General features: G+C 37.0%; 1 protein-coding gene across 8 annotated transcripts in view; it reads right to left on the reverse strand.

Moving 5' to 3' along the window:
• YAP1 (Yes1 associated transcriptional regulator) overlaps positions 1-25,083 on the reverse strand; it is a 95,850-nt gene that overhangs the window by 20,784 nt on the left and 49,983 nt on the right. Inside the window, exons 3-6 of one of the 8 annotated variants that reach the window (XM_075140089.1) lie at positions 23,161-23,276; positions 14,763-14,876; positions 2,345-2,526; positions 772-819 (exon numbers count right to left, since the gene is read on the reverse strand). In XM_075140089.1, the coding sequence (XP_074996190.1) occupies positions 772-819; positions 2,345-2,526; positions 14,763-14,876; positions 23,161-23,276 (460 nt within the window). Of the gene's footprint in view, positions 1-771; positions 820-2,332; positions 2,527-14,762; positions 14,877-23,160; positions 23,277-25,083 lie in introns of all 8 variants that reach the window. The other 7 variants (XM_075140096.1, XM_075140091.1, XM_075140090.1 and 4 more) reach the window with 7 other exon arrangements.

Consider the following 25,083-nt stretch of genomic DNA (forward strand, 5'->3'; position numbering starts at 1 on the left):
CTCTGAATACATCCATAAATCCACCCTTTCAGAGATTCATTCCATATTCAACTTCTTAAGAGCCTAAAAGAAGTCCACATTAAACTGTTTATTATGCTTCACATTTTGACCAATTTTCTTTTGGTATGAGTTTGCGAGGCTTTTCAGAATTGTTATTTCCTATACAGAAAATGTATCTGTGCAGGAGCCTGTTAAACGTCAAAATGGAATAATTACATATTGTATCCCCATAGCAATTATTTCGTTAGTCTAATCTATTAAATAATTCTGTTACACTGCACATGCTTAAAAATCATAAATATTTCAAGTGACTTTTTATTTAACTGATTACAAACATCCTTCTTCGAGATCATACCTGTTTAAACAAACTGATAAGAACATTCATATGAACAGTACTTAAAAGTCACAAACTACTACCTTAGATATAATGGGAGGTTTGCTTTAAATACACATCTTGATGACATCAGGACTGGAACAGCAGTATCCTCAAGAATGCTAAACAAGAAGGTTGTTTTCAATGCAGAAAAATGTGTAATGAATTCCTCAATTGCTTTTAAATATTGATACTAAGTTGTGGTAATGCAGCACTCTTAAAAACAACGTTAGGATCGTGACCAGAGAAGTGGTTCAAAAATGTGTATGGGCTTGGAGGTTTTTTTTCGTTTATTTTTCTTTTTTTAGAATGTCTTTATGTAGCAAAAAGTTCCTCTGCTAGCCTAATTTAATGCCTTAATTTTTCTAATTATGCTGAAACATCAGTTAAGAGCCTACCTGATGTTTTGGAGAATTTGCTGTGCTGGGATTGATATTCCGCAATGCCTAAGAGTAAAAATAAGATGGATAAAAATTACTTTAGCTGCATGGTTTGCCTATGCAGGCTGTCTTATAAACACCATCTTGTAGTATCAAGCCCCCAAGACAGGCCAGATGAGACAGGATAAGGGAGTTAAGAAACTATGAAAATCACAACACAGCGAAACAAAACTCACAGATTTACCAAGGATGCATATTTGACAGATTAGCTTAACGACCAGGGAGAATAACATGAAAGGAACTGGCTGTCACCTGGTCCAAAGTTAGTCAGGTTCTCAATGACAACTGAGGTAAGAAGACAATTAGAAGGCCTACCTAGAAGCATGCTAGCACAGGGTAAAATGTTTGTTGGTGGATTAATAGCAAAGCGGGAACAGCAGAAGCCCAGGTGCTTAAGCAGAGGGGAAGTCCTGATGCCACCTTTGCAATATATTCTTACCTAGAGTACTACAAAAAGTAACGGCTGTAAAGATGACCCATCCTACACCAAGAGATGCTGAAGATTCCTACAAAACAGGCCTTGACTACAAAGTGGATAACGGGAGTCAGATTCCAGGACAGAATACTGCAGGTGATGAAGAAAGAGAAAGGCTGTCTTTGAAGACATTAAGATATTATCCTCTCCTGATACAAGGCCCATCACCCAAAGTGAAAAGGGAACAGGGTAAGATTTTAGAAGGTTTTCCTCAAAGAAACGATTAGTGCTTTCTCTGGTAGTGTCAAAAAACCCAAAGAATATCCTAAGTATCTAGCACAGATGGTAGTAACTCTTAAAACATTCAGATGGAAAAATCGAAGCAGAAGGCTTAGAGTCAAAAGGAAGTCAAGCCCGAATTCAAATCTAGAGATTCCAATGTCCAGTCCTACACTTTAACATTTGCTACAGCTATATTCACAGAGTAGAAAAATACTGAAAGGAATAGCTTGCAGCCTAATTATGAAGTCTGAAATTCTTCAGCATAAGAAAACCACAGGTTCAAAACGCAGCACGAGTGATTCAGTTGTTGCGTGCTCCACTCCACTGTTTAACAGGTAAGATTTTAGCAACAAGGTGTCTCCCCAATGAATCTTATATAAACTTTAAAAGTACTTTGAAATCCTACAGACTGCGACAGGTTCTAAAAGTGAAAGACTTTCCTCCACTTAAAAGGGAGAACTAAAGCAGCTGTGGGAACTAACTTCTTGTCTTTTTGCATGACTCAGAACTCAATGAATATGAAATATATTCCCAAGAGGAATATCCAATCATATCAACAGTGCATGATGTCATCCTAATAGTAAAGAAGCCTGTTTTTGGAGAGTTTTGTTAGAGAGAGGAATGAGGGAGGAAAGCAAAATCCTTCAGTGTGGTAAGTCAGATGCTTTCACTACCAAGCTGATACCAGTAACAGAATGAATTCAAACCTTTTTAGGTCTCAAAGCTTTTGCACAGTCACCGGTCTTTAAGACTCACTGAAACAACAACTTTGCCACAACAAAACATAACATACAAAAGAAATAGTGGAAGTAGGTGTCTAACCTGTGGCCTCACCTGCCGAAGCAGTTCTTGATGCTTCAGTCTCAGCCTTTCCTTCTCCATCTGTAGCTGCTGAAGTCTCATCTGTTGTTGCTGATTGGAGCTACTCCCACCCATCACACCACCCTGGGGACTCTGAGGAGCCAGAGGGGGTGGCTGTTTCACTGGAGCACTTTGGCTGATTCGCTGATTCATGGCTAAGGAACCAAAACAATAAACATTTAAAAATGAAATTCAGACAAATACATGCAAGGAAAGTACTATCCTTAGAAGGCATATATTAAAAACTTTATAAAATTACAAGCCATGGCAGTACAAAACGTGCAACTACACTGATGCTCAGAGTGTGAAATGTATGCTCACATGTTATTCCTGTGAAATCAATGCAACAGTCTCATGTTTAAGAGTACATAGTTGTTCTAAAGGCTTCTGAACACAGTTAAATGTGTAAGTTGGTGAAAAATTCAAAAGTAGTAGTAAAATATTTCAAGTTTAATTAGAAGGATCTCTCTCTCTTCTTCCTAATAAACTATTCTCAATTTAGACACAAATAATACAAAATCACTTTTCTTATTCATGTGAAATCTTAGAATCATTAAACTCAAGAACACACAGAATGACACAACAGATCATCTCACTCATATCAAACTACATTTAGTTAAAGGCTACCATTCTTCCCAACGTGGTGCAGGTCATGCAACAATCATTCACGCCCTTGTCACATCAAGTTTTGAGCGTTACAGACTCCATTTAGGGCATCTTGACATGCAAAATTAGAGCTGGTACAGAAATGGCAGATGAATTATACTGCATATAATTATAGTGCAGCCAAAAATACTGCCATCAACATAGGAAACATTCTGCTAGTGCTTCGTTTTCTTTTACCCCACAGAAGTATGTAATGCATCTTTTCTGGGATGTGGAGAAGAAAAAGTATCATCTTGTATGCCTAATGCACAATGAGAACCCATCTTCCCCTCCCCCATAAAAGCAAGACCTAAGACAATTTTATTTTATAAAATAATGCATGACTGGGGTGCATCTACTTGACAGGCCTGTGATTTTTCCCCTATACGAGACCTATATGGTTAAAGTCAACAGAGACACTGGAGTTCCCATAGTGAAAGAGAGGGCTGGGAAAGGCTGAATGTATTACAAGGGCATTATTTTCAGGGGCTTTCAGTTTTGGAATTAGCTCTCCATCTTGTTGTCTGGAACAGCCTGAATCCGTTAACATTCACAATATGCTGCAGAATGCATTTGCTGAAGCAGTGATGGGAGAGCGGTAGGGATTTTTTTTTTTTCTGGGAATGAGGATTATGGTTTATGGGAACTAAGGAAAAAAAGGGAGTGAGCTTCTTTTAGGATGACAGGCTGATTTGGTGCAAAGAAAACCATCTGTTGTATTAGCTTGAATTAATGTTTTCATCATATAGAGAGGATTCCTGGAACACTAACACTTCTAACTATCACAAGAAAGGAGAATTATCTCATAAAGAATCTGTATCATCTTTTCTCTGAAAAGTCCTTCAGTCTCCACTGTCTTTTGAGTGTTCAACTTAAGGTACAATAGTGCTTTTCTTCTGTTCCAAGAAAGCCTAAATATATTTATCTCATAATAGCAGTAAAAATGGCTGTTGCTTCCCAGCCTTGCTCCCCCTCCTCTCCCCTTGCCACAGCTCATCTTTCCACTGAGAGGTAACATACGAAGAAGAAATGCCATATGCTCACTGGAGTGAGAACAGAAAAGAAAAAAAAGTCAAAACCAGTTACAGACTCAACTCTCTAGTCTACCCTTTCAACTATTCCATAGGTCCAGCATAGAGTCAATAGTCTAATGGACAGGTGGGTCACATTTTCATGAGTCGAGTCAAGTCAAAATAAAATGAAGTGTCAAATAGCTCGAAGTAATTTGAAAGAATCTTTTATGTAGTTACTTGTGAGAGCACTTCATACATACGATCATAAATAAGATAAAACTTCCTGTAAAGGTAAGTGAACAGGTAGGAATAGAAACTGAATCCCAATACCAAGTAGAAACAACAGAGTGAATACAAAGGGCTGGAGGTTCAAATCCAACCTGCAAGTAGCATTCTGACCCGGGGTGGGGAGAAAATAGTGGGAAGATGATGTTGCTGTGGATTAAAGCTTAAAGTCAAGCAGTTGATCTTACGAGACATCCAGCACCACTTCACCATCAAAACTGAACTTCAGGAAGAAGGTGACCAGGATGAGCCAATCAACCAGCTTTGTGATGTGAGCTGTGGTCCCCAGGGCCAGCAACAGGAAGAGACAGGACAGCTTGTTCCTCTGCTGAACAGAGACAGGACCTTCATACGCCTCAAAACACCAGAAACTGTTAAGCAGAAGTCTCAACAGCACCAACAGCTGTCCTGCAAGGATGTGAGCAGTGAGCTGTAATTACAAGCTCCAGGACCTCCACTGGGCAATCTCTGCTGGAAGACTGACAGCAATTAGACTACCCACATGTACCAAATTAGGGTGAAGTTGAAGGTAGAGAGAGCAATGCAAAAGAAAGGCAGCCCACCTAGCAGCTCTAGACAAGCTGGACATGACACTGCTGGAGTGGGGAATATATCTCCTCCTTTCTCTCTTTCTACCCAGAATCCTATTAAGTCTGGAACCAGAACTACGCCTTTTGCTTTTTATCTGTTACCCTCTTTCACCTTGAAAGCAGGCAATGAAGGGGTTAGCAGGGGGCAACAGAAAACACCACCCTTCTCCTGCTGTTAGCTAATTCTGCAACTCAAGCAGAAGTCTGTACTACCCTTCAGAAGGACCAGGACTGAAACCCTGTTATTAAACAAGATGGAAGGTCAATTACAGCAGAAAGTAAAGAGGGATAAAGGTTAGAAAATTAAAATCACCTGAAAGAAGCACATCTAAGTTAAAACCAAACTACCTAGCTTGTAAAAATTAAGTACCCAAAGCTGAAGAATGTCAACTTTCTTTAGGTTAAAAAGACCGCCTTTATGGTCTAGTCTCCAATTATATAATCATGGTTTTGGAGTCCCTGCCTCATGCAGTTCATAGCCAAGTCATGTTACAGATAACCCCATAAAAATTTAACAGTTTCTAACCTTACTTAACCACTTAAGTGCAATATCACTAACGTCCCTTCAACATGTTATGAATTTGTTTTTCCTGCATGCACCATAGAAGTATTAATTCCCTAGGTCTCTTTTCTATTAATATGCAGCTTTGGAAATAATTTCCCTTTCATGCCAAGTCTTAATATTTTATATACCTGTATCTTTCTGACAGCTGCTCATATTATTCCTGTTCCTCCTGATTATAGTTTGCTCCATTCTTCCCATCTACTGACTTTGCAATTAAAAATGCAATAAATAAATCATGTTTGTCTGATGTTTTTCATTTTATTCCATCATCCTAGATTCCTGAAATGCCTTCTAATGTCCATTTTGAAAGTAATGTTTCTAACTAAAAGTGTACCTATACAGGAATATCAAAATATTGAGATTTCAGTGTGTATTTAATATTCATCAATAAATATTGGGGGAAAATTTAATTATATGATTTGATAACTCTTCAGAAACCAAACCTAAAAATCTAGTTTCTAAATTCTTATTCGGGTATTCATTAAAAGGATTTTTTCGAGCATTTTATTATTTCAAGAATGCAGTGCAAAAGACTTCAAACTGACAAGATTTTGAACCGTTCTCAGAACGTCCTCAGACCATGGAGATGTTTTTCATGTAAGGGAACTATTTTTAACTGTGAAATTAAATTAAAAGTTTGGACATTAAAAGAAAATACTGCTAACTGAATTTTACTGACTTAATAACATACCCAAGTGAAGAACCAGTCGGAAAAAACCAACAGTAATAATACTGAATGATTTTCAGACATCTTGGCTGATTACACAAGTGTATCTTCAAGGGAAGCAGAAAGAAGAATGTAATTTTCTATCATTTCCAACACAATATTTAATGAAAAGAGGCAAAACGCATCTTGTTTCAAGTGACAGGAAAAAAAACAGCGGGTTTTAAAGTTTTTTTGTTGTTGGTTTGGTGTTTTTGTTTGTTTTGTGGTTTGTTTGTTTTTTTTTTTTTAATTCTCAATTCTCCATTACTTACTGAGGACATGACTGCAGAAATCTGCACTCTAAAGAATATGCTTATCAATGTGATCTCAGATAAGCACATTTTAATTTTTCCACACCTCACGGGTTTGTGATGATCCTGACATGCACAGCTCTTTTTAAGTACTTTGAATTCAAAGGCAAGGAGCTTCATTTATCTATTAGAGTTAGGACTTATCAGTTTTCTGATGCATCCTGTTCCTTACCTTCCACGGGTATGGAAAGCATTTAAATAAGGGGCTCTGCACCCACACAGCGGAGGCTGCAAAGACCTCACAGGCAGAGAAGGAACAAACATCTCTTTGTTTCTGGAAGAGGGGGATTTGAGGGAGGAGGAGGAGGAGCAGAGAAGTTAAAAAACACAGGCAACTTAAGACAATAAAAAAGATCTTCCCGTCCTATAATATGGCTTAGCTTCACAATCTGCAGAATACAGTCAATTGTAATAGCTGCAACACGCTTCTGAGAACAGAGAATTAGTGGTCTTCAAATGTTACAACGTTACATGTTCTACTGTCCAAACTCAACAGCAAAATGCCTGTTCTGTACTGTAGCAGGTAATACCTGACAGTCACTGACAAAAGTTTAGACTGCTGTCTACATCCTTAAAGGGGGAGGGGGATGGACCAAAACAAAAAACACTAACCAAGACAGAGAAACAATTATCAGTTATTGGTGTTAGAGAGGAAAGGCCAGCAGATTGTTAACAACTCAAACATAAAAGGCTAATTCTCTCCAAAGATCCTATGCCAATTTAATCACGCATCTCAGGGCACTGACAGTTTGCAGTAACACAGCACCTTTCCCCTATGCAGCATTACATGCAAAAATTGCTGTAGAACACCCTTAACGATTAATAGACACAGCTGAATGTTTGATGGTTTTTCTTTTGTATTTATCATTTCACCCTTCAAAATTAAAACTAATTTTAATCTGCAAATTTAAAGACGTTATTTATTTGAACAAACAACAACAAAAAAGCTCAGGATCTGAGCATACTGTAACTACTGTTCCTAATAATAAGAATCAATGTTTTCATTGAAGAAACTGAAAAAGAGTACTTGTCCCATTCAGCTTTATTTGGAAACTAGAGAGTTTTGTGCATCATTTTGGTTATGGCCAGGTTTTTGGCTGGTGCTAGTTTGCACCACTGCCACAAAGGCAAAAATCCTCTTTGATTAAATTCAAAAGAGCTGTGAAGAAAAAAAAAATTACCAGCAGGATTTGAAAGAATGAGTCTCTGAAGTAACAAAAACTTGTTCCAAGTGGCTTTTTTAGTGAGCCTTGGTACAACAATTTGTTGTTTAATCAGGATACAAGTCATGTTTCTGGACTGCATTCTTTATAATGCGTTGCTATATTACTTTAAAGAGATCCCAGTTGCAGTTTCATAATGCTGCTGTTATAATACAACCTAAAAATTAGCACATTAAAATATTGCATTGTTTTCAGTCTCAGATTAATCCGAGAATCCTGGAATTTAAGAGTAAGGGGGAAACCTGAAACAGACAGTTCTCCAGGCTCATTTTGCTGTCTTAAGTGTACAAACAAATTTTAGTGTCTTAGTCAGGTAAAAAGAAATATTCACACACTCCTGAGCTGGACTCTTGGTTAAAACAAGATACATCCAATGAAAATACTACCTATTACAGAAGCATGTCCAAACTACAGATTGATTACTCTGCATTTATCAATTATTTGTATTCAAATGGATTAATATTTTTCTTTTTGTTCTTCTATCACTACGGCACCTGCTGATCAAAACAATATAAATTAATTTAAACAGTTCTTTATTTTCTTTAAAAAAGCTGCCATTTTGTTTTTAAAAGTTTTTCTGTATCCTAAAATGCAGAGGTGCAACAGCTGGATTGATTGACCACCACTAAGACTCTGTAGCATGCACAGACAGACTCTTAACACACTGGAAACTAAACTGGAGTAAAATGCTGTTGCAGTTGTTCATGGATCTAACTTTTTTCCCCCATAGAAGTCAATAGCATATTTATAAAGCACTTTCATCACTCAATGTGTGCCAGTTTCAGAAGAACTGAAATATTCTGGCCAGCCAGAAAAGCATATATAAATGAGATTCAGCAGTAAAGTAAATAGCTATAAGAAACTTCTGCTCAGTGCATGCATATAAAACAAAATATTTTCCATTCTTTAAAAAGAAATCAATTTTAATTTTGGAAATCTAAACAATTTTTAAAACATATATTTTTAAATCTTCATACAGAATGGAACTGACAGTGTAAGTATTAGTAGCACTACAGGAGAACTATGTAGGACACACTGCATAGGACAGATTATGAGAAGAAACCTCAGCTAACGTCACCTAAGTTTAAAGTGTATGTATGAAACACTGAAGACTACAGAAAGTGCAAGACTCTGAGCTCAAGGCCTCATGCCTGTCCACCGAATATGTGGTAAAATATATTTAATCAAAGCTACTCCGCATTTTAGACCAAAGTTTAATCAGCAAAGAGTCTACATAAGGGTATTAGCTGCAAACAGTTTCACTACTTAATCACCACATAATACTTCCTGAGTTAATTAGGCCAAAACACAAGCTTCTGTATAATTTCTTTTGAAATAATACAAAAACTTTTTTTTTAAATGCAGGTTTCCTTCAATTTGAGGGAAACAAACCCTGTGTATATGCATGTGCACATCTGCATCTTTTTTTTAATCTGTCATAAGTCATTAGAAATGATTAAACAGGAATTACAAAATCCAGTAAAAACTACTGTAATTAAAAAAAAAAAATCAACAGTGTAATGTCAAGAAACAGAGCAAAATTGTTTTCTGTATATAAGAAACTGAAATCGTGTTTCAACATGATTGAGTTCAAGGAGGAAAAAAGCTGACGCTTCTTTGAATATTAGATTATATATGATTAGGTATAGAATATATAATTATTGTGTGTGTATATATATTTAGATTACAGATAATGAACAATGTGTTCAAAACGATGCACCTTCAATTTTTAACGTAGTATGCTCATTGACAGAGACATGCAAACTGTGGTGTTAGAAGGATATGGTGGAAAAAATGGCCCTACTAGGAGTGCAGTTTCTTTCACTGCCACAGCTGTTCTAGCACAAGACTGGAAGCAAGCATTATTTTTACTGGCATAAAGACACCATTACCAACAAATCTCCTTTCTCAAACAGGATTAAATTATTCTGAAAACAAAACAAAACCAAACCAAACACAAAACAGGTATAAACTTATATAAGCCTATTGACAAATCCTTAATAAAAGTGTTTTTTTTTTCCCCCCTTTGTATTAGTATACAAATATTCTACATAAAGTAGATAACTGCATCCTTACACAATATTTGTGGACAGATTTAACAATTTCTTCAGTGAACTCTGAACCAGACATAAGGCCAAAGGCCAAAAAAAAGTTTTCCAGTCTAGGGTTCTAGTTCTATCTCGTCCACAAATCTGCCTCTGGCAAGGCTCCTACAAACTGATTTGAAGAAACACATATTAAACAAAGTGCTAGACAGGTAAGGGATAAGAAAGAATCACTATGGAATACTTCCTTTTAATTTCTGATACTTAAAAATTAGCAGATGCTCCGAAGCTTAAGCTTTTAAGTGCATTTCAAGTTTGTTGTGTGATTAGGTTTTTGTTTGTTTGTGGTTTTTTTTTCTTTTTTTTTAAATAGAAATGATAAATACATGTTTCAATGAAATCTACAGGTACATTTTACTTCAGTATTTCTGAACGAGCCCTTTTCATTGTTTCAAAAGTATAATATTCTTACATCACAAAAAAAGGAAGCAGAAAATCCTCATGTGCATTTTCTATACTCCTACTGTTCTTATCGCTTTTAATTCTTTTCCTACTTGTGTAGTTCAAGCAGCTACTGTACACAGAGCCCCTATGGCACTTTCCATAGTGATATTAAACACTGTCCTGCCTTGCCTTCCCCCTCATCCAAAATTCATACAGAACTTCAAAAAACATGCATATAATCTTTAAGTGGGAGTGATAAAAATAAAGTCGTGGCAACAATTTCAATCTGAGGTCACATCTTTTACTTCATACCCCATATGGCAGCTCCAACATTTGAAAGAACACAGGAAAAAGACTGGGCGTGTGTAACACTGGTATCATCACTAGTAACAAACCCATAAAACTGAAGTCTGGAATAAAATAACAAGAAAACTGAAACAGTATCTTGTTTTACTCCAGTTCCTGCAGACAGACTTTTCTGACGACTCCACTGTTTAATCACAAGACTTGCATTAACCCAATAGAGACACAGAAATCAACTGCCAGTTTCCCGTATTTTCTCACTTCAAGTTCACTGTCCCATCTTGGAATTTAACAAATTAAGTATCCTCAAAAGGCAAATTTTTTTAAGTTGCATTTCAAAAACAAGTCCTATCATCTGCAAAGTTAAATAACAGTTAAAATTCCTTTAATGGTATTTGATACAAAAGCGTATTCTTGGAAACTTGTAGCAATAAAGTTGAATGATTCCAAACTTCAACTGGTCTAGGAAATTTAATTTTACAGAAAAAGCAGATGTTGCTCTACTTCACCAACTCCAGCCACTCAGAATGCATAGCTGACCTGCTCCCTACCCAGACGTTCTTTGAGTATCAAGAAAACGTATTAACTTATCTGGAAGGCTTAAGAAAAACAGTAGGATCTGTGAAGAACGACCAATGGACAATAGCAGAAGCTAGTAAAAGACAAAACAGTCCAAACCACAAGCTCCACCTGACAGTCCAATTCTCTTAAAGAAATAACCTTCAAAAAAAAAAAAAAAAGTAATTTGAATCCCCTTACTATGAGGCCTGCAAAGGCACTGAGAAGGTAGGACAGCATGTTTGTACCAGATGCTCCACTAGACAAAGAATCCTGCTGACACAGGCCTAAGGACCCACCCCCCATCCCCATTCTTTTGATCCCATGTCATCTTTTATGATTGCCTGTGCTTGGCATGAGAAGACCCTCCTTTCATACTTAGTTCTTTCCTAGATTTTAAAGTTTGTGAATTCTCCTAACGCAAAACTGTTCTAAAGTCAAATACGCAGACTTGGAGGATCAACATCTGAGCCACAACAAGACTTCACCACTTAAGTGGTGTGGCTGAAGACCTCAAGCCCACTTCAAAGATGTTAGATCTGAGTCTTGGAACAATGTTCTTATCTTCAACTTGGAGCACTCAGGTTTTAGACCCAGCCTACTCCACAGCCAGGTATTCTGACAGGGACTATTATCTGATGCATTAGTCTTAAAAGCCTGCTCCAAGAAAGAATCCATATTAACTGCATCCTTTTATTTTCTGTTTAAAAGCATGAATGCAATACTTGGTAAGGGGAATTGGGTAAGTCAATAGGTGTGTTCGCCTAAAACAATTTCTTCAAACTGATCCTCCTTCCTCTCTCTTTTCTAGTCACATTAATGGAAAATACTCAGAACTAATTTTTTTTTTTAAAAAAAAAAAAAGGTATATGCACACCTACTAGAGAAAATAAAGATGAATGCAAAGCTACCATCTAATGAGGAAGATAAAGAGCCATAAAGGCTGTCTCCCTGGAAGCTGGGAATTCAGAAGCAATAAGGACAAAGACTCTTCAAACCTTCTGTTTCTGAATACTGGAACAGAAGAGTATGTTTGCACATACCAATTCAACAGCTTTATTGTTTTCAATAGTTCTTCAGATTGGTGAAAGTGGCAGTATCAAGGAAGAAATGAATTTCTCCTTCATTTTCAATCAGCATTAGTATCACTGTAATAATCAAAAGCTTCAACATTACAAAGATGAATTCACCTAGGATTGCTTCTGAAAGTGTTAGTAGTCAAAAAATAGTGAAAACTAAGCCCTTATATTAAAACACAGCGATAGAAAAGAGCATGGTGATCCTCAGGGGGAAAACACCCAACAGGATTTTCAACCTATATTAACCACAGAAAGGTAAACTTCTGAGTCATTCAGATGCTATTTAGGGTCACAGCACACATTTGTTGAGGATCTCCACATGATAAATAAATGCAAGGCTCAGTAAGTTAGCTCTGTCAAACAGATTTTCTTCTTCTTTACTGGAGTGACTTAAGGAGGTCACAAGTGAGAAAGCAACAGGAATAAGACTTTGTATTTTCTTGGCTTGAATGATAAAAACATAAACCACAATACAATGTGTACAACTTAAGATTTCAAGGAAAACTCCTTCAAGCTCAACAGCAGCTAGCAGCTTGTCTCTATTTGCCGTCACTCTAGATCAGAAGAGCCCACATGCTTTTTTTTTTCTCCTTTCCTGCCCCTTTCAGTTACACTTGAGCTCTTTGACTGAAAAGGTCTGGAACAGATTAAAAGTCCAACCACAAAATAAAGAGCCTTGGCATGTACTCAAGCCTGTCTGGGATACACATACGCAGTGGGCCCAAAAAGGGAAGCTATGCAGCAAGAAACCCTTATGCAGTCTTTTGGACATTTCTAACTTCTTTCAGTTTAGCTGCACAGCCTTAACATTTGATGGAGTTTCAGTATGCACAAGACAAATAGTTTCTGCCCTTACAGTTAGACCATACTATTTACAGGAGTACAAAATAGTTCTGAGAAACAAAATTAATCTCACTCACGACCTCTCTCAATTAAAGCCTTTTCCGCACTCCTTTTTAATTCCAGCTCATCATTGGAAACTATAAAGTAATAAAAAAAAAAAAGAAAAATACATACCCTGCAAGATTACTTAAGTAAATATAATTGACCTGCCTCTTCTAACTGCAAAAGGCAACACTGATTTTCAAAATGACTGCTTCCTTTTCAGCCTTATTCACATATTAAGTAATTGTGAAGTTGCAAATTACCCACACACTCCTCTTGCAACGCGCAAACAGGTCTGCAGCTCTGGCTGGTGTTAAAGCCAGCATGGACATTTGCCAAAGCTGACAACCTTCAATATACGCCCCACCTTTGGGCTCAAGTTGCACAGTGGTTCAACCAGTCTACAAACTGGTGAGCAGTTTATAAACAGAGTGTGACAATCTGGTGTTCTCCATACGAGCAGACGGATGTTTAAGGTAAGCACTCAAGCCTACAATACAAAAATGCTGAAGTTTCTAACAGCCATTTCGGAAAAACAAAACAGAACAGCGACTGTGAGTTTTGCAGCTATGTGTTTATATGGCATTCATGGAGTTAATGCCTCTCCCAAAAGGGGCCCACAGTTGTTGTTAGGTCAACCCCTGTAAAGCTTCAAAGGCTTTGTATCCCCTCAGCCTGACCTACTCAGTGATCTGCACACTGTTTTCATTTAGTTGCACTGAGTCCAAAACTAAAGCCTGAAAACCACAATGATCTCTTCTTTTTTTTACCCCTACTGTTTTTTCCATGGCTCTGGAAGAAAAATAACTAAAATCCAAAGGAGTTGAAAGTAGTAAGTTACTGGGAAAACAAATCAAGGGTAAATTAATACAGCTAATAAAGCCTACACACACAGGTCATGGCTTTATACAAAAACTAAAGTGGTAATACCACCTTAAATACATCAGAACAATCACTTGGGACAATCTAAGAAACTAGTTCAGAGTCTCTTAATATTATATGCTATTGCTAGTCATAGTCATCAGTGCCAATATTTTATTTAAACGTTTGCAGCTCTGCTTTCTATATAGATCAAAAACATTACAAAAAAATGAGATATCACTTCTATTTTGTAAATTTTTACATCTAGACCTTGTGATCCCTAATTTACTATTTCTATTTCCAATATTACAGTCTTTACTCCACAAAAAGATTATTAAAACAGAAACAACAAAACTAATCATTTCTCTCCATATTGTTTAAAACAAAGTTTTGTCATGATCATCACTGTGACAAGCTGGAATTATAAGCTGGTATATGTTTCAAGTGTATTTAAACAGCATGAATTGTTATTTGACAATGCCCTCTTTAGGATAGAGCAAAGGAAAGTATGTATTTGTTTGGGAATTAAAAGATTCTTCTGTGGTAAAGTTTTGCAATTTTAAAGGGAAGAGTGAGCTTGGCTGAAACTGTCTCTAGGGTAAGCAATTTCTGAATGCCACCAATTTTGGGAACTGTATGGATCATATGACAAAATCCCAACACCTAGCATTAGAAACTTTGGTGACATACGCTCTTACAGGATATATGCTAATCCTTTTTATCTTTTTTTTTTTAAATAATGATTTAAATAAGGTCTCCATAATTCAAATGAAAATATGTTTTAATCGTACTATAAAAAGTTTTCAAAATATGCCTGCAAAATTAAAACTGAGTGAACTGAAGCGAATCAAAAATTCTGAAGTGAGATGAACTTTTACCAAAGCGTGGGTCAAGCCTTGGGTCTAGCCAAGATGTGGTCTTGTTCTTATGGTTTATGTAGTAAATTTCTCCATCCTGGGTCATAGCTTGTTCCCATCCATCGGGGAGTGGGCCTGCAATATAGAAGGAAGGAGTTGATGGCGGGCTCTTGTTTGCTCCAGCTGAAATTGATCTAAAAAAAATTCCAACATTTTACATATATAACAGTACATGAAACAGAAGAGTTTCAAGCTCATGTCTAACATTTCTAGGGATAAGGGCAAAGAAGTGGCGGGTGGAAAATCAAAGAACAGAAAGCACTTCTATCATTTTGATTTAGGATTTGGAGTTTAATTTTATAACTTGTTTGCATCCTTTCATATGCTTTTGACGCTTCCTTTTGCTATAGCACTATAGTACAAAACCAGCAATAAGTCAAGCCTGCCAGAATGAAACCAGCATGAGCACCAGGAAAAAGAATAAGCAAGAGATATTCTACCTTTCATGGGAAAGTTAATCTAATGATTAATGCCCAGCAGCGGCAACAAGGTAACACTGATGACATCCTGAAATATTCCTCTATCTTTCACAAACAATTAAAAAAAAGTGACAAAACTCGTTTTCCCTTTACCTCATACCATAACCTTCTGTGAAAGCATTAAAGGCTTAAGCAAGCAAAAACACAAACCTGAAGAACAGGAGGCAAACAAGCAATGAAAAAGTAAAGGTAAGACAACACCAGGAGCAGACATAGAGACACAGTGCTACGAACAGCAGTGCTACGCCTCTACGAGCAAGAAGGCACAGGCAGGGAAACCTACATTTAGGAAATGGTGAAAGGGAGGTAGGTGGTGGTGTTCTGGAGTCCAGAGCTAATGTCTGAACATAGAGTCTTGAGGTGTGTTTCCCTTATGTTCCAAATTGCAGCTTTCGAGAAAATCACCGTTTATCGCTATACAGTTCATAAACCACTCATTCCCATCTCTATATGATCATGTACATTCATCTGTATTTTGCCTAGACTGAAAACTATTCTTAAAGTTACATTCATCTCATCTTATCTGGCAGGTGCTTTACAAATATATGCTTTTGAGTTCTTATACCCACATAGATACAGACTTTTAAAAAACATCTAAATTAGATACAGGAAGATCTTGCCTATATTACTTTAGATTTAAGTACAATCCTAAGATGATATAGCAAAAGATCCATTACAAATGTTAAGAATGTAAAAGAAATTAGAATAAGACTGCTGCCAGAAGCCATCAGATTTCAAACTCTCCTTCAGTGTAATATAGTGATAACTAGCAAAAGCCATCTGGCTGTTAGACTTGGGACTAACAGACCATTCTGTATAATGTAAGATACATTAAGTATGCACAATCATAATTTCACACATGAGATTCAGATATACACACAAAAATATGTGTCTGTATCTGGTAAATGCCTGAAGTACCTACTATATCCCAGTTCAAGGTACATTAGCTCTTTGTCTGTCACTTTGTCCTGAAGTCATGCTCCTGTTGAAGAATTCATTGTCTAAAGCTGGGGGGGAGGGGGGAGGGAACGATGCATTTGTTTGCTTAATCTCAAAAGACGTTCTTGAAGAAATGTCAAAAAGAGTAAAATAATAATTCGATTGCATTCCAATAATATCTCAAGGCATAACTAGGACAAGAATTTCTTACTGTGGTCTTTGAAGATCCCTTGCAAACTACATTTCTGATTTAAACTCTTTCATTTTGGCTCAGAAAACACTGCCTTTCTCTAGCAACCTCACTACTCCACCATTAGAGCTACAGGTTTTCGAATGAGGAAAAACAGTGATCTAACCATTGGACATTTCCTTCCCATCCTTAACGCTCACAAGCTTTCAATGCTGCATACAAGTACTTCAGCTTTTATCAGAGGCTTTTATGTGAACAGAACAGGCAAGAAAGAATGACAACACTGCAAAACACTCATAAATCCTAACATATTCACAGTATAACAGGACTTCGATGCAGAATTGAAAGCTCAAGTGCAAAGAACCCTGTACTTCGTTACCACACCCAAAGACCAGCCAGCTGATCAGTGAGATGCTATTTTATAAAACTGGGGCACAGGAGCACAGTGACATGCCCCACATCACCCAAGTGTAGAAGCCAATGAAGAACCAAAAATGTTCCTTGACTGCTAAGCCAACACCCTAACCTTGTGGGCAGACCTTCTCACTACCATTCTCCTCAGAGTCCTTCTAAGCCACACATCCCATCTAAGCCACATGAGAGATGAAACTCAGCAAGAAATTATGTTTTGAACTGCAAAGCCAAAAAACCCAAGTGGCTCTAGGAAAAACAAAAGTAGCTTTGGGGTGTCAGTCCTGCTGAACATTAAGTACAGTGTATACTGGTCCAGCATGTTCCTTTGTAGCAAATAAGAACAAAATGCCTTTGAAGCAGGATGCCAGGAGTTGATCAGTCCACCTACCTGGTGAAAGAATACTGCTTATTAGATTCAGTGATCTGATGAGTACTAGCTTACTAGCGACAAACCTGGGCAAGGCTCTCTTTCTAAATAAAATGCACAGCTGTGGACAGGACAGGAAAGGTCTGTCTGGTCACCTGGCTCTCATAGTAGCAAGTCCTCCTTGCTAGATGCCATCAACAGCTGCAGGAGCAGAACTTTTCTCTCTAGTAACTTTTGGCATTAATCATGATGTTGCTTTCTTCCTTGGCCAGTAACCTGCTCTCATGTTTCTGCTGTCATCCCTACATCTTGAAATGGCAGTTCAAAAATTGATTAGTACTGCTTTCTGTAATTCTTATTTGGTTTTGTGAACAGTTGTGAAACCAGAAGACTGTCAAGTCTGATTTTGTAACTGGCTGTCTGACAAACTCTGTATTAGAGGCAAGTAACAGAGGAAAAATGGAAAACCACGGTGAAGAATAGCAGACACATTCACTCAGAGCATCTAGGAAAATTCCTGTGCAATTACATGTCCCTTTTCCCCCAAAAGGCTCAATAGGAACAGAATTCCCAGCATTAGCTTATGTTTTGAAGTGACTTAAGTTATATAAGCTCTATATTGCTGCTTTTCAGACCTTCTCACTAAAATTTCCATAGCTAATGTAGCCCGTGTTGTACAAAAACAGCCATGCTGGGTCTAACTAAAAGTCCACTTAGCCCAGGCACCTAGCCTGGGGTGATGGACAGATCTTATTGCTGAAAGCAGCCCATTTAGTCACTGTCAGACTCTATAAACTTTTAAATAAAACACTGGATATATAGACCCATATAGACCCATATAAACACATATAGACCCAATAAGTATAGTGGCTATGAAAAGTCACTTGGCCTTCAACTACCTCAGGTGATTTCTTGAGTCAGATTCTGTCTACTTACTAGGTGCCAAAGGATCTCTCTTTCAAGCACTTTTCCAGTCTCCCCCTGAACCTTTGTAAACATTTTGCACCAACAATATCCCTGTGGCATGGTCTTTTACCAGTTCTGTTTGATGCCTCCTAGGTCAATGGTTGAATACGATCACAACCATAAGCTTACAATTCTACGAAATTATTTGCACAGGGAGAGACAACCCTTCTAGGGAACTCACCATTTACTGTGAGTACTTACTTTTAAAGACAAGGTTATCCAAAAACTAGATTCCAATTTCCAAATGTAAGCCATCCTTACAGAACTACTGATACGGCATACCTCTGTAACTAAATATTTATATAATGCTGTAACTTAACATAAATACATGTAATTTTAAAAGTCTGTGTGCATGTCTCTGGTGCATGTCTCCATTTTTTGTGAGTTTTTACTTTCTCAATATACCATTTTTGCCATGAAATGCAGTCTTGAACGCAAAGCAGAGCTCACTGCTGGCAGATAGAAAGCAACAGAAAGAGTAACAAAAGCAAAAATGTAGTATAGATTCAAACTATGCTGGGATACAAAGTAAATCTTGCAGCCCCTACAGTTTCTGATACATAATTGTAACCTAAATGTAAATAAAGCTGTATTTTATCACAAGGTTAACGCATATTAGAGGGCATCTGTATCTAGATATTAAAAGAATATGCATGGACAACCTAGGAACTGGAACACCTGTGTTCAACAGCAGGAATCACCTAATACAAACACTGATCTCTAAGAACCTTCCTAATCTTTCTCTGTGAAAGCTCAAATTTTTCCCTTCAATCACTGTCACTGTGATTCCAAAACTTTTAAAAATTATATCAAAGTCTACAAAACTTACCTAATGTCCACCTTTACTCTGTCGAATCAGTAAAACTTACCAAAACACACTATTAAAAAAGGGCCATTTTTTGCAGATGGAGAAAGAAATGAACATTACTGCCATGCAAATACTTAGAAACTCAAGTTTCACAACAGATCGTATGTGGTGTTGACTGTACACAAAGCAGAATTTGTAGTATGACTGGTTACATAGAAGAGAAATCTGCAGCTGAAGTGAGCAAGAATCTAAGAGAAGAGCTAGAACTTGTTTTAGTTATTGGCATATTCCTCTTACCTTCCGCCCACCAAGGGGGAAAAAAACCTCAAGAGTTATGAATTCGAGTGTCCATTTTCCTACCAACCTTTATCATGGCACTACAGCCTTCCCCAAAGAGGCAACGGAATTACAGTAAGTCTACAAACTTTCACCAGGAAGCCCAATTCAACACTGCAATGTAAGAGGGAAGACAAAAGAGGACAAAGAGAGTAATCTGCTCCAAAGCTAATTATCTAATGTCTATGAGCAAGCAGAAGAGGCTAAAGTAAGCAGTGCTGTCAAGCATGATTCAGGAAGTAAAAGTGTCTGAAGAATGGAAGTATATAAATACAATTACTGTTCCCATCTCTGTTATATCAACAGTAATTGTATAAGAAACAGGCATTGTTTACTTTCAAATTTATAACTTTACCTCAGTGAGAAATGTATAGGACACGTTCCTCAGAAGAACAACGTACCATTATTACTCTTTTTTTTTTTTTTTTTTTTTTTTTAAGATTAAGACAGAAGAACATAATTTTTCCTGTAATACCTTTGGGGAAAAATGGTTAGAAACACACACACAAAAAATCACTAGTCAAGACTCATTTTTACATACATGTTGCATATTTAGAAGTAACAGGCTTATTTTCTTTCCATTATTGATGTGAAGATGCAATCCTATTTCACAGAAGATTAAGCAACAAATGCCATCTAGAAGAGCCCTGTTTCTCTGCATACGTATGGCCCAAACCATTTTAGTTTGTAGCAAGCTAAGTTCAGCAAGACTAAGACAAAAAAAAAAAAATCAAATAACCAAAACAAGTGTGGAAAAAAAATTTCTTACTTTTCACATACTGATGTCCTCCTGGTAAACGATGTATGCTTACTGACACTTATAAAATAGTTCATTCACAAAATCATGCCGGGAACAGATGAAGCTGGTTCAGCTTATTAGTCTCCTTAAAGAAACATAACTTGCAGTAAGGTATCTGGATTCTCATCCAGTCTTAGCTGCCTTAAGAGGTGGAATTTAAGAAAAACAACCTAAAAATCTCAACCTCATGCTAAACTACATCTTCCCTATGCCAGTTTTGATTTTAAACACTCTTTTGACTTGCATTCACCCTTACCACACCTTCTAGTTTTGCTTTCTTCCCATTTCCCCTGAACTGTACTTATCCTACTTATCCAGAAAAGACAACAGGTTTATCTTCAATACGCAGACAGCAGCTTTCTGTTCTCTCTCTCCCTCTTCAGTTTGTTTTCCTGTTCTTAATTCTAGCTAATGGAAGCTTCCAATGGCTTTCAAGACAGTTCCTAAAAATCTTCTCTCTTATGTTTTACCACAGCAACTTCATTCACAAGCTCCTACGGCAGTCTGTAATTAAATACACTAAAACTTGGACAGTAACTTCTGATTAAGGGCTACAATTACTGAGTGCTGTATAGGGATGAACCATACAGAAAGGAAAACGTTCTCCCTTGTGGCATTTCGAACATTTTTTTTGCAAGTCAGTGACCTCCAGCTGTCACAATACTTACCCTTGGTTTTTCCCAATATCTTTCATGAAAGGCTCTCAAAGCACAAGGGCATGTTTCATTGCCAGAAATATTTCATAACAGGAAACTTCTGTCTTAAAGGTCTCAACTTTATTTCCCAGTTCTTGAGGATGAATATCCAAATTAGAACATTAAGTAGTCCTGTATTTACGACATTAGCGCTCAGATTTAAGTTCCACTGTGCTGAGGTGGTACATAGTTACTTGATTTTTCCATTTCTCTCATTCTTTATGAGGCCACCAAGGAAGCATAAGTTACCATGAACTCAGAAGTAAAAAGTAACAGAACCAGATATAAGAAACTTTAGTAAAAAAAAAATACACAGTCATAATTTAAAGTTAGTACATAAAGATTTGCCAAATCAGGTATCAGAAACAGAATCATATACAATAAATGCAGATTCAATATTATTTAATTCAAAACAGACTTTTGTTAAATGCAAGTAAGTCAAGAGAAAGCAAGTGCACCCAAAGAGCCAGTTCCAGGTCATACTACCTCAACTGATTTAAGCTTAAAAAAAGCAATGCCACGTAAACACATAACTTAATATACACAGAAGTTCTGATTTCTTCATGCACTTTATCAAATTCAGAGCACTGGGGAAAAAACTTTACAAGATTTTCAGTTCATATTCAATACAGTATCATCTGTGAAATTAAAAATAAATGTTCAATGAATTTGTATTCAAATAAGTGTTTTCTCAAGTCACAAAACAACCCACTTAAATGTCTCAACTCTTCTTTATTGCATGAGCAATAAATAAGATCTATGCAGGATCACTTGCTCAGACGCTTACATCAGTCAATTGGATGTAAATTCTTCGTTTTCTTTTTAAAATAGTCCTCATGTACTGATTGCTAGATTCTCCTTTAGATTTTTACCACTTACAAGTAACCAGTTTATTTTTTTGCTAAGGACCCTTCATTTCTTTCTAAGTACATAACATGAATCCCACTTCACTATTTTTTCCCGTAAATTCTCAGTACAACAGCAGGTTTGAGGAGTTATCTTAAAACACAGAATTTATGTCAATATTCAAACAGCAAGCATCTAATTTTAGCACAAATCAGAAACACCAAAAGGCAAGACAGACCAAGGGAATTGTTTCCTTTCTCCTATTCCCTGTTCTTCAGAAGTGTCCCTGCAAAAGCATGTCATCTCTATTGCTGCAGGTTTCCTGGGATATATTTACAGAAAAAATAATCACAGATACTATATTTTCACATCAGAGCCTGAGACCTTAATTGCTCTGAATCATGACTTCCTGAAGTTGAACAGGACTGTCATTTGTTTCAGGATAATCCAACCTCCTGGCCTAGCCAGCAAAAAGTTTGATTAGCTTCCCCTCCAATACTCAGTCATGAACAGCACAGGTTGGTCATGCCTGTTAATCTTTTGGTGTTGTCTGCAGCATATGAACTGCAGCATGAAACAAAGCTGTCTAAATGGACAACAAAAAGCAAACCAGAAAATAACCTTTGTGAAATACAGGAACAGCAGACATACACAAAATACAATCAGGCTGTGAGAAAAGAAACGAAACATGAACCTCAGCGACAGACAGAAGGTGACAATGCATAGGGAAGAGCGCAGCAGTCAAACTAGCATGGCACCAAATTTATCTGCTTGCTCTTTGCACCATCAGGACAAGAGCGCTCTGAAAACATACAGCAGATTCTATAGCAAGAACAAGCACACTTTACTGCTGTCTAGTGACGACCCCTGCAAACTAGAAGAAAAACAATTCTATATTCCAGGAAAAGATATCAGACTTGCTCAGCTAGAGGAATAATCATCATGATACAGGATTTTGGAAACGATAGGAAAGCAAGCGGAAAACCAAAACGTCTCTGCTTCTAAACAAAGTTTTCCAAGTGTTGCTTTACTCATTTAGGGAAGACAGAAAAAACGAGATGTTCATAACAAATGTAGGAAATGTAAATGAATGGGAGTTTACCAAGTCTAGAAAGTGAGCAAGGGGAGGCAGAAGAACACTGCAGAAGCACAATAGCTTTCATGTAAATTGACGCTAATTTAATGGAAATTCTGGTTTTCATCAATTTAACAGCATTTTCAGTCACAAGAAATTAGACAAAAATTCTGCTTCTTTCCAGGTTTGAATCATCCATTTGAAAAAATAAAAACACAAACCAAAGAACTACAGGATACTTTCTGTTGACATCATAAATATTATAGAAATTCTCTTACCTCAAGTATCAGCCTCTTCCTTGATGCATCAAGCATCAACAAATTTAAAGTTTAAACCCAGGATAACTAGAAGGACAATTGTGAGATTTGGACTCCCTCCCCCCAATTAAAATAGCTAGTGGTATCTTCATTTTTATGATCTTTTTGATAATACAAATTCTGCTTACCTGATGCTGAGTTCATGATGTTCTGCTGCACGGAAGGACTGGTGGGAGCTGTAACATTCATCTGGGAAAGCATGGCCTTTCTAGGATCTTGCCATGTTGTTGTTTGATCAATGTGACTAAGACAAAACAAAGCAAGAGTTAGGACAGTCATGCATTCACAACAATGACCTGCTAGCACAGAAAGTTTAAAAACAAAAGATTAAGCCTGCCAACAACAGCCACATTCAAAACCAAGCAAGAATTGTTTGGATTCTTTCCAAGCATCATGGTACGTCCAATTCTCAAACCCTTACTCTGGCCACCACCACTTTCCCAACAAACAGCTATAATGATCAGAGCTAGAGCAATGGTGAGATAAGGCTCAACATGACTATCATAACCTAGACTATTGTACCATAACTAGATGTGTCCCCTTGAACAAAACATTCTCTTCCTTTTCTTGTTGATTAGTTACTTGTCATTTTAAAATGTGACTTCAGAGCCTTTCAAACCAAGCCAGTTATGTCTGGAATCTCAAGCACAGTCCAGTAACTTGGCATGATGAGCTCATATGCAGTGCCTAGGGAGTTGTAATGAACTGGCTAGCGAGTAATCATTAGTGTTCCCAAACATTCTGTGCATAGACCACATCCTCACATTATTTGATGGATTACTCCCCTCACCACTGTCAATCGAACAATCTCTCTGTGGTAATTTAAGTAACCAGTCACACTAGAGCAGTAATATGAAAATGATGTGCAGCTGCCTTTCAACTTCATGTGAAAAGATGATGACAGCTGGACTGTCAAGTAACTCAACTACCCTTCTGCAGAACCTAATTACAAAACTTTGGGAGGTTACATTTATCTGTTTTGAAAAAAATGGAAAGTACATTCAGCACTGTCACTCACAAAAGTATTCAATTCAATGAAAATACAAAAGTGTAATGAATGATTACTTCACCTTTTGAGTATGTGATTAGCATGTTTTGCTAGTGAATAACAAATGCAGGCTATTCATAACGAGCATCTACGTTATCTTGATGCCATTAAGCAACATTGCTCCAAGACGTACATGTGGACAAAAATAAAACTACTAATGCACACTGAGCGTTGACAACAAAGCTTGTTATCGATTCATTTAGAACTGGTATCAATTAAAACTCATATTCAAATAGTATTGTTATCAATTAGAATCCAACACATCATTAATTTGGTACCTTTTTTTCCTCACATTAGTAATCCTTAAAGTTACTTTTTTCTGGATTACATGGAATGCCCATTTTCATTTACTTTAGCAAAAACACAACATTTAAAGCTGCAATATAAATTCCGTTGGTGATCTGAGTTCAAAACTAGGTACTCCAACTCATACCTCATTGTACCCATGTCTTGCATTGTGTTTTGTATGTATGTATCTTGGTGGATCAATGCGTATTTGTACTGAACTATCAATCAGGCTGTAAATTTTCCATCTTTTTGTTGGGATTAAATAATAATTGCGCAGCAACTGTTCCCAATTCACAGTTTCTCTTATTTTAAGGCATATTCAAGTTTAGGGGGTGGTGCTGTATTATTTTAGACATTCTAATGGGATAAATAATTCAGATTTGGTCACCTCAACACTAGCATCTTTGTGGGCATCTGACCTTGTCACCCTGCTCTCCACCAATGAGAAAGGAACCTAAATAAACACTGGTAGGATGTAATTAATTTGATCAATTTAAGGAACATATTGAAGGTGAATCAGGCCTATTTTCTCCTTCAAGAAGGGAACCTAAGTTAACTAGGTCAAATACATTGACATTAGAAGAGATGAATCCCAAACTATTTGCATGACCACAACATCCCAGAACTCTGGTCATAAATTAAGACCTCATCACAGGTCAAACTGGACAAACAAAACAGTGTTATTTTCTCCCTGCTCTAAGCAACTAATTGCTAC

This window comes from Calonectris borealis, chromosome 1, assembly GCF_964195595.1.
Source record: "Calonectris borealis chromosome 1, bCalBor7.hap1.2, whole genome shotgun sequence".
In the NCBI taxonomy this organism is placed as follows: domain Eukaryota; kingdom Metazoa; phylum Chordata; class Aves; order Procellariiformes; family Procellariidae; genus Calonectris; species Calonectris borealis.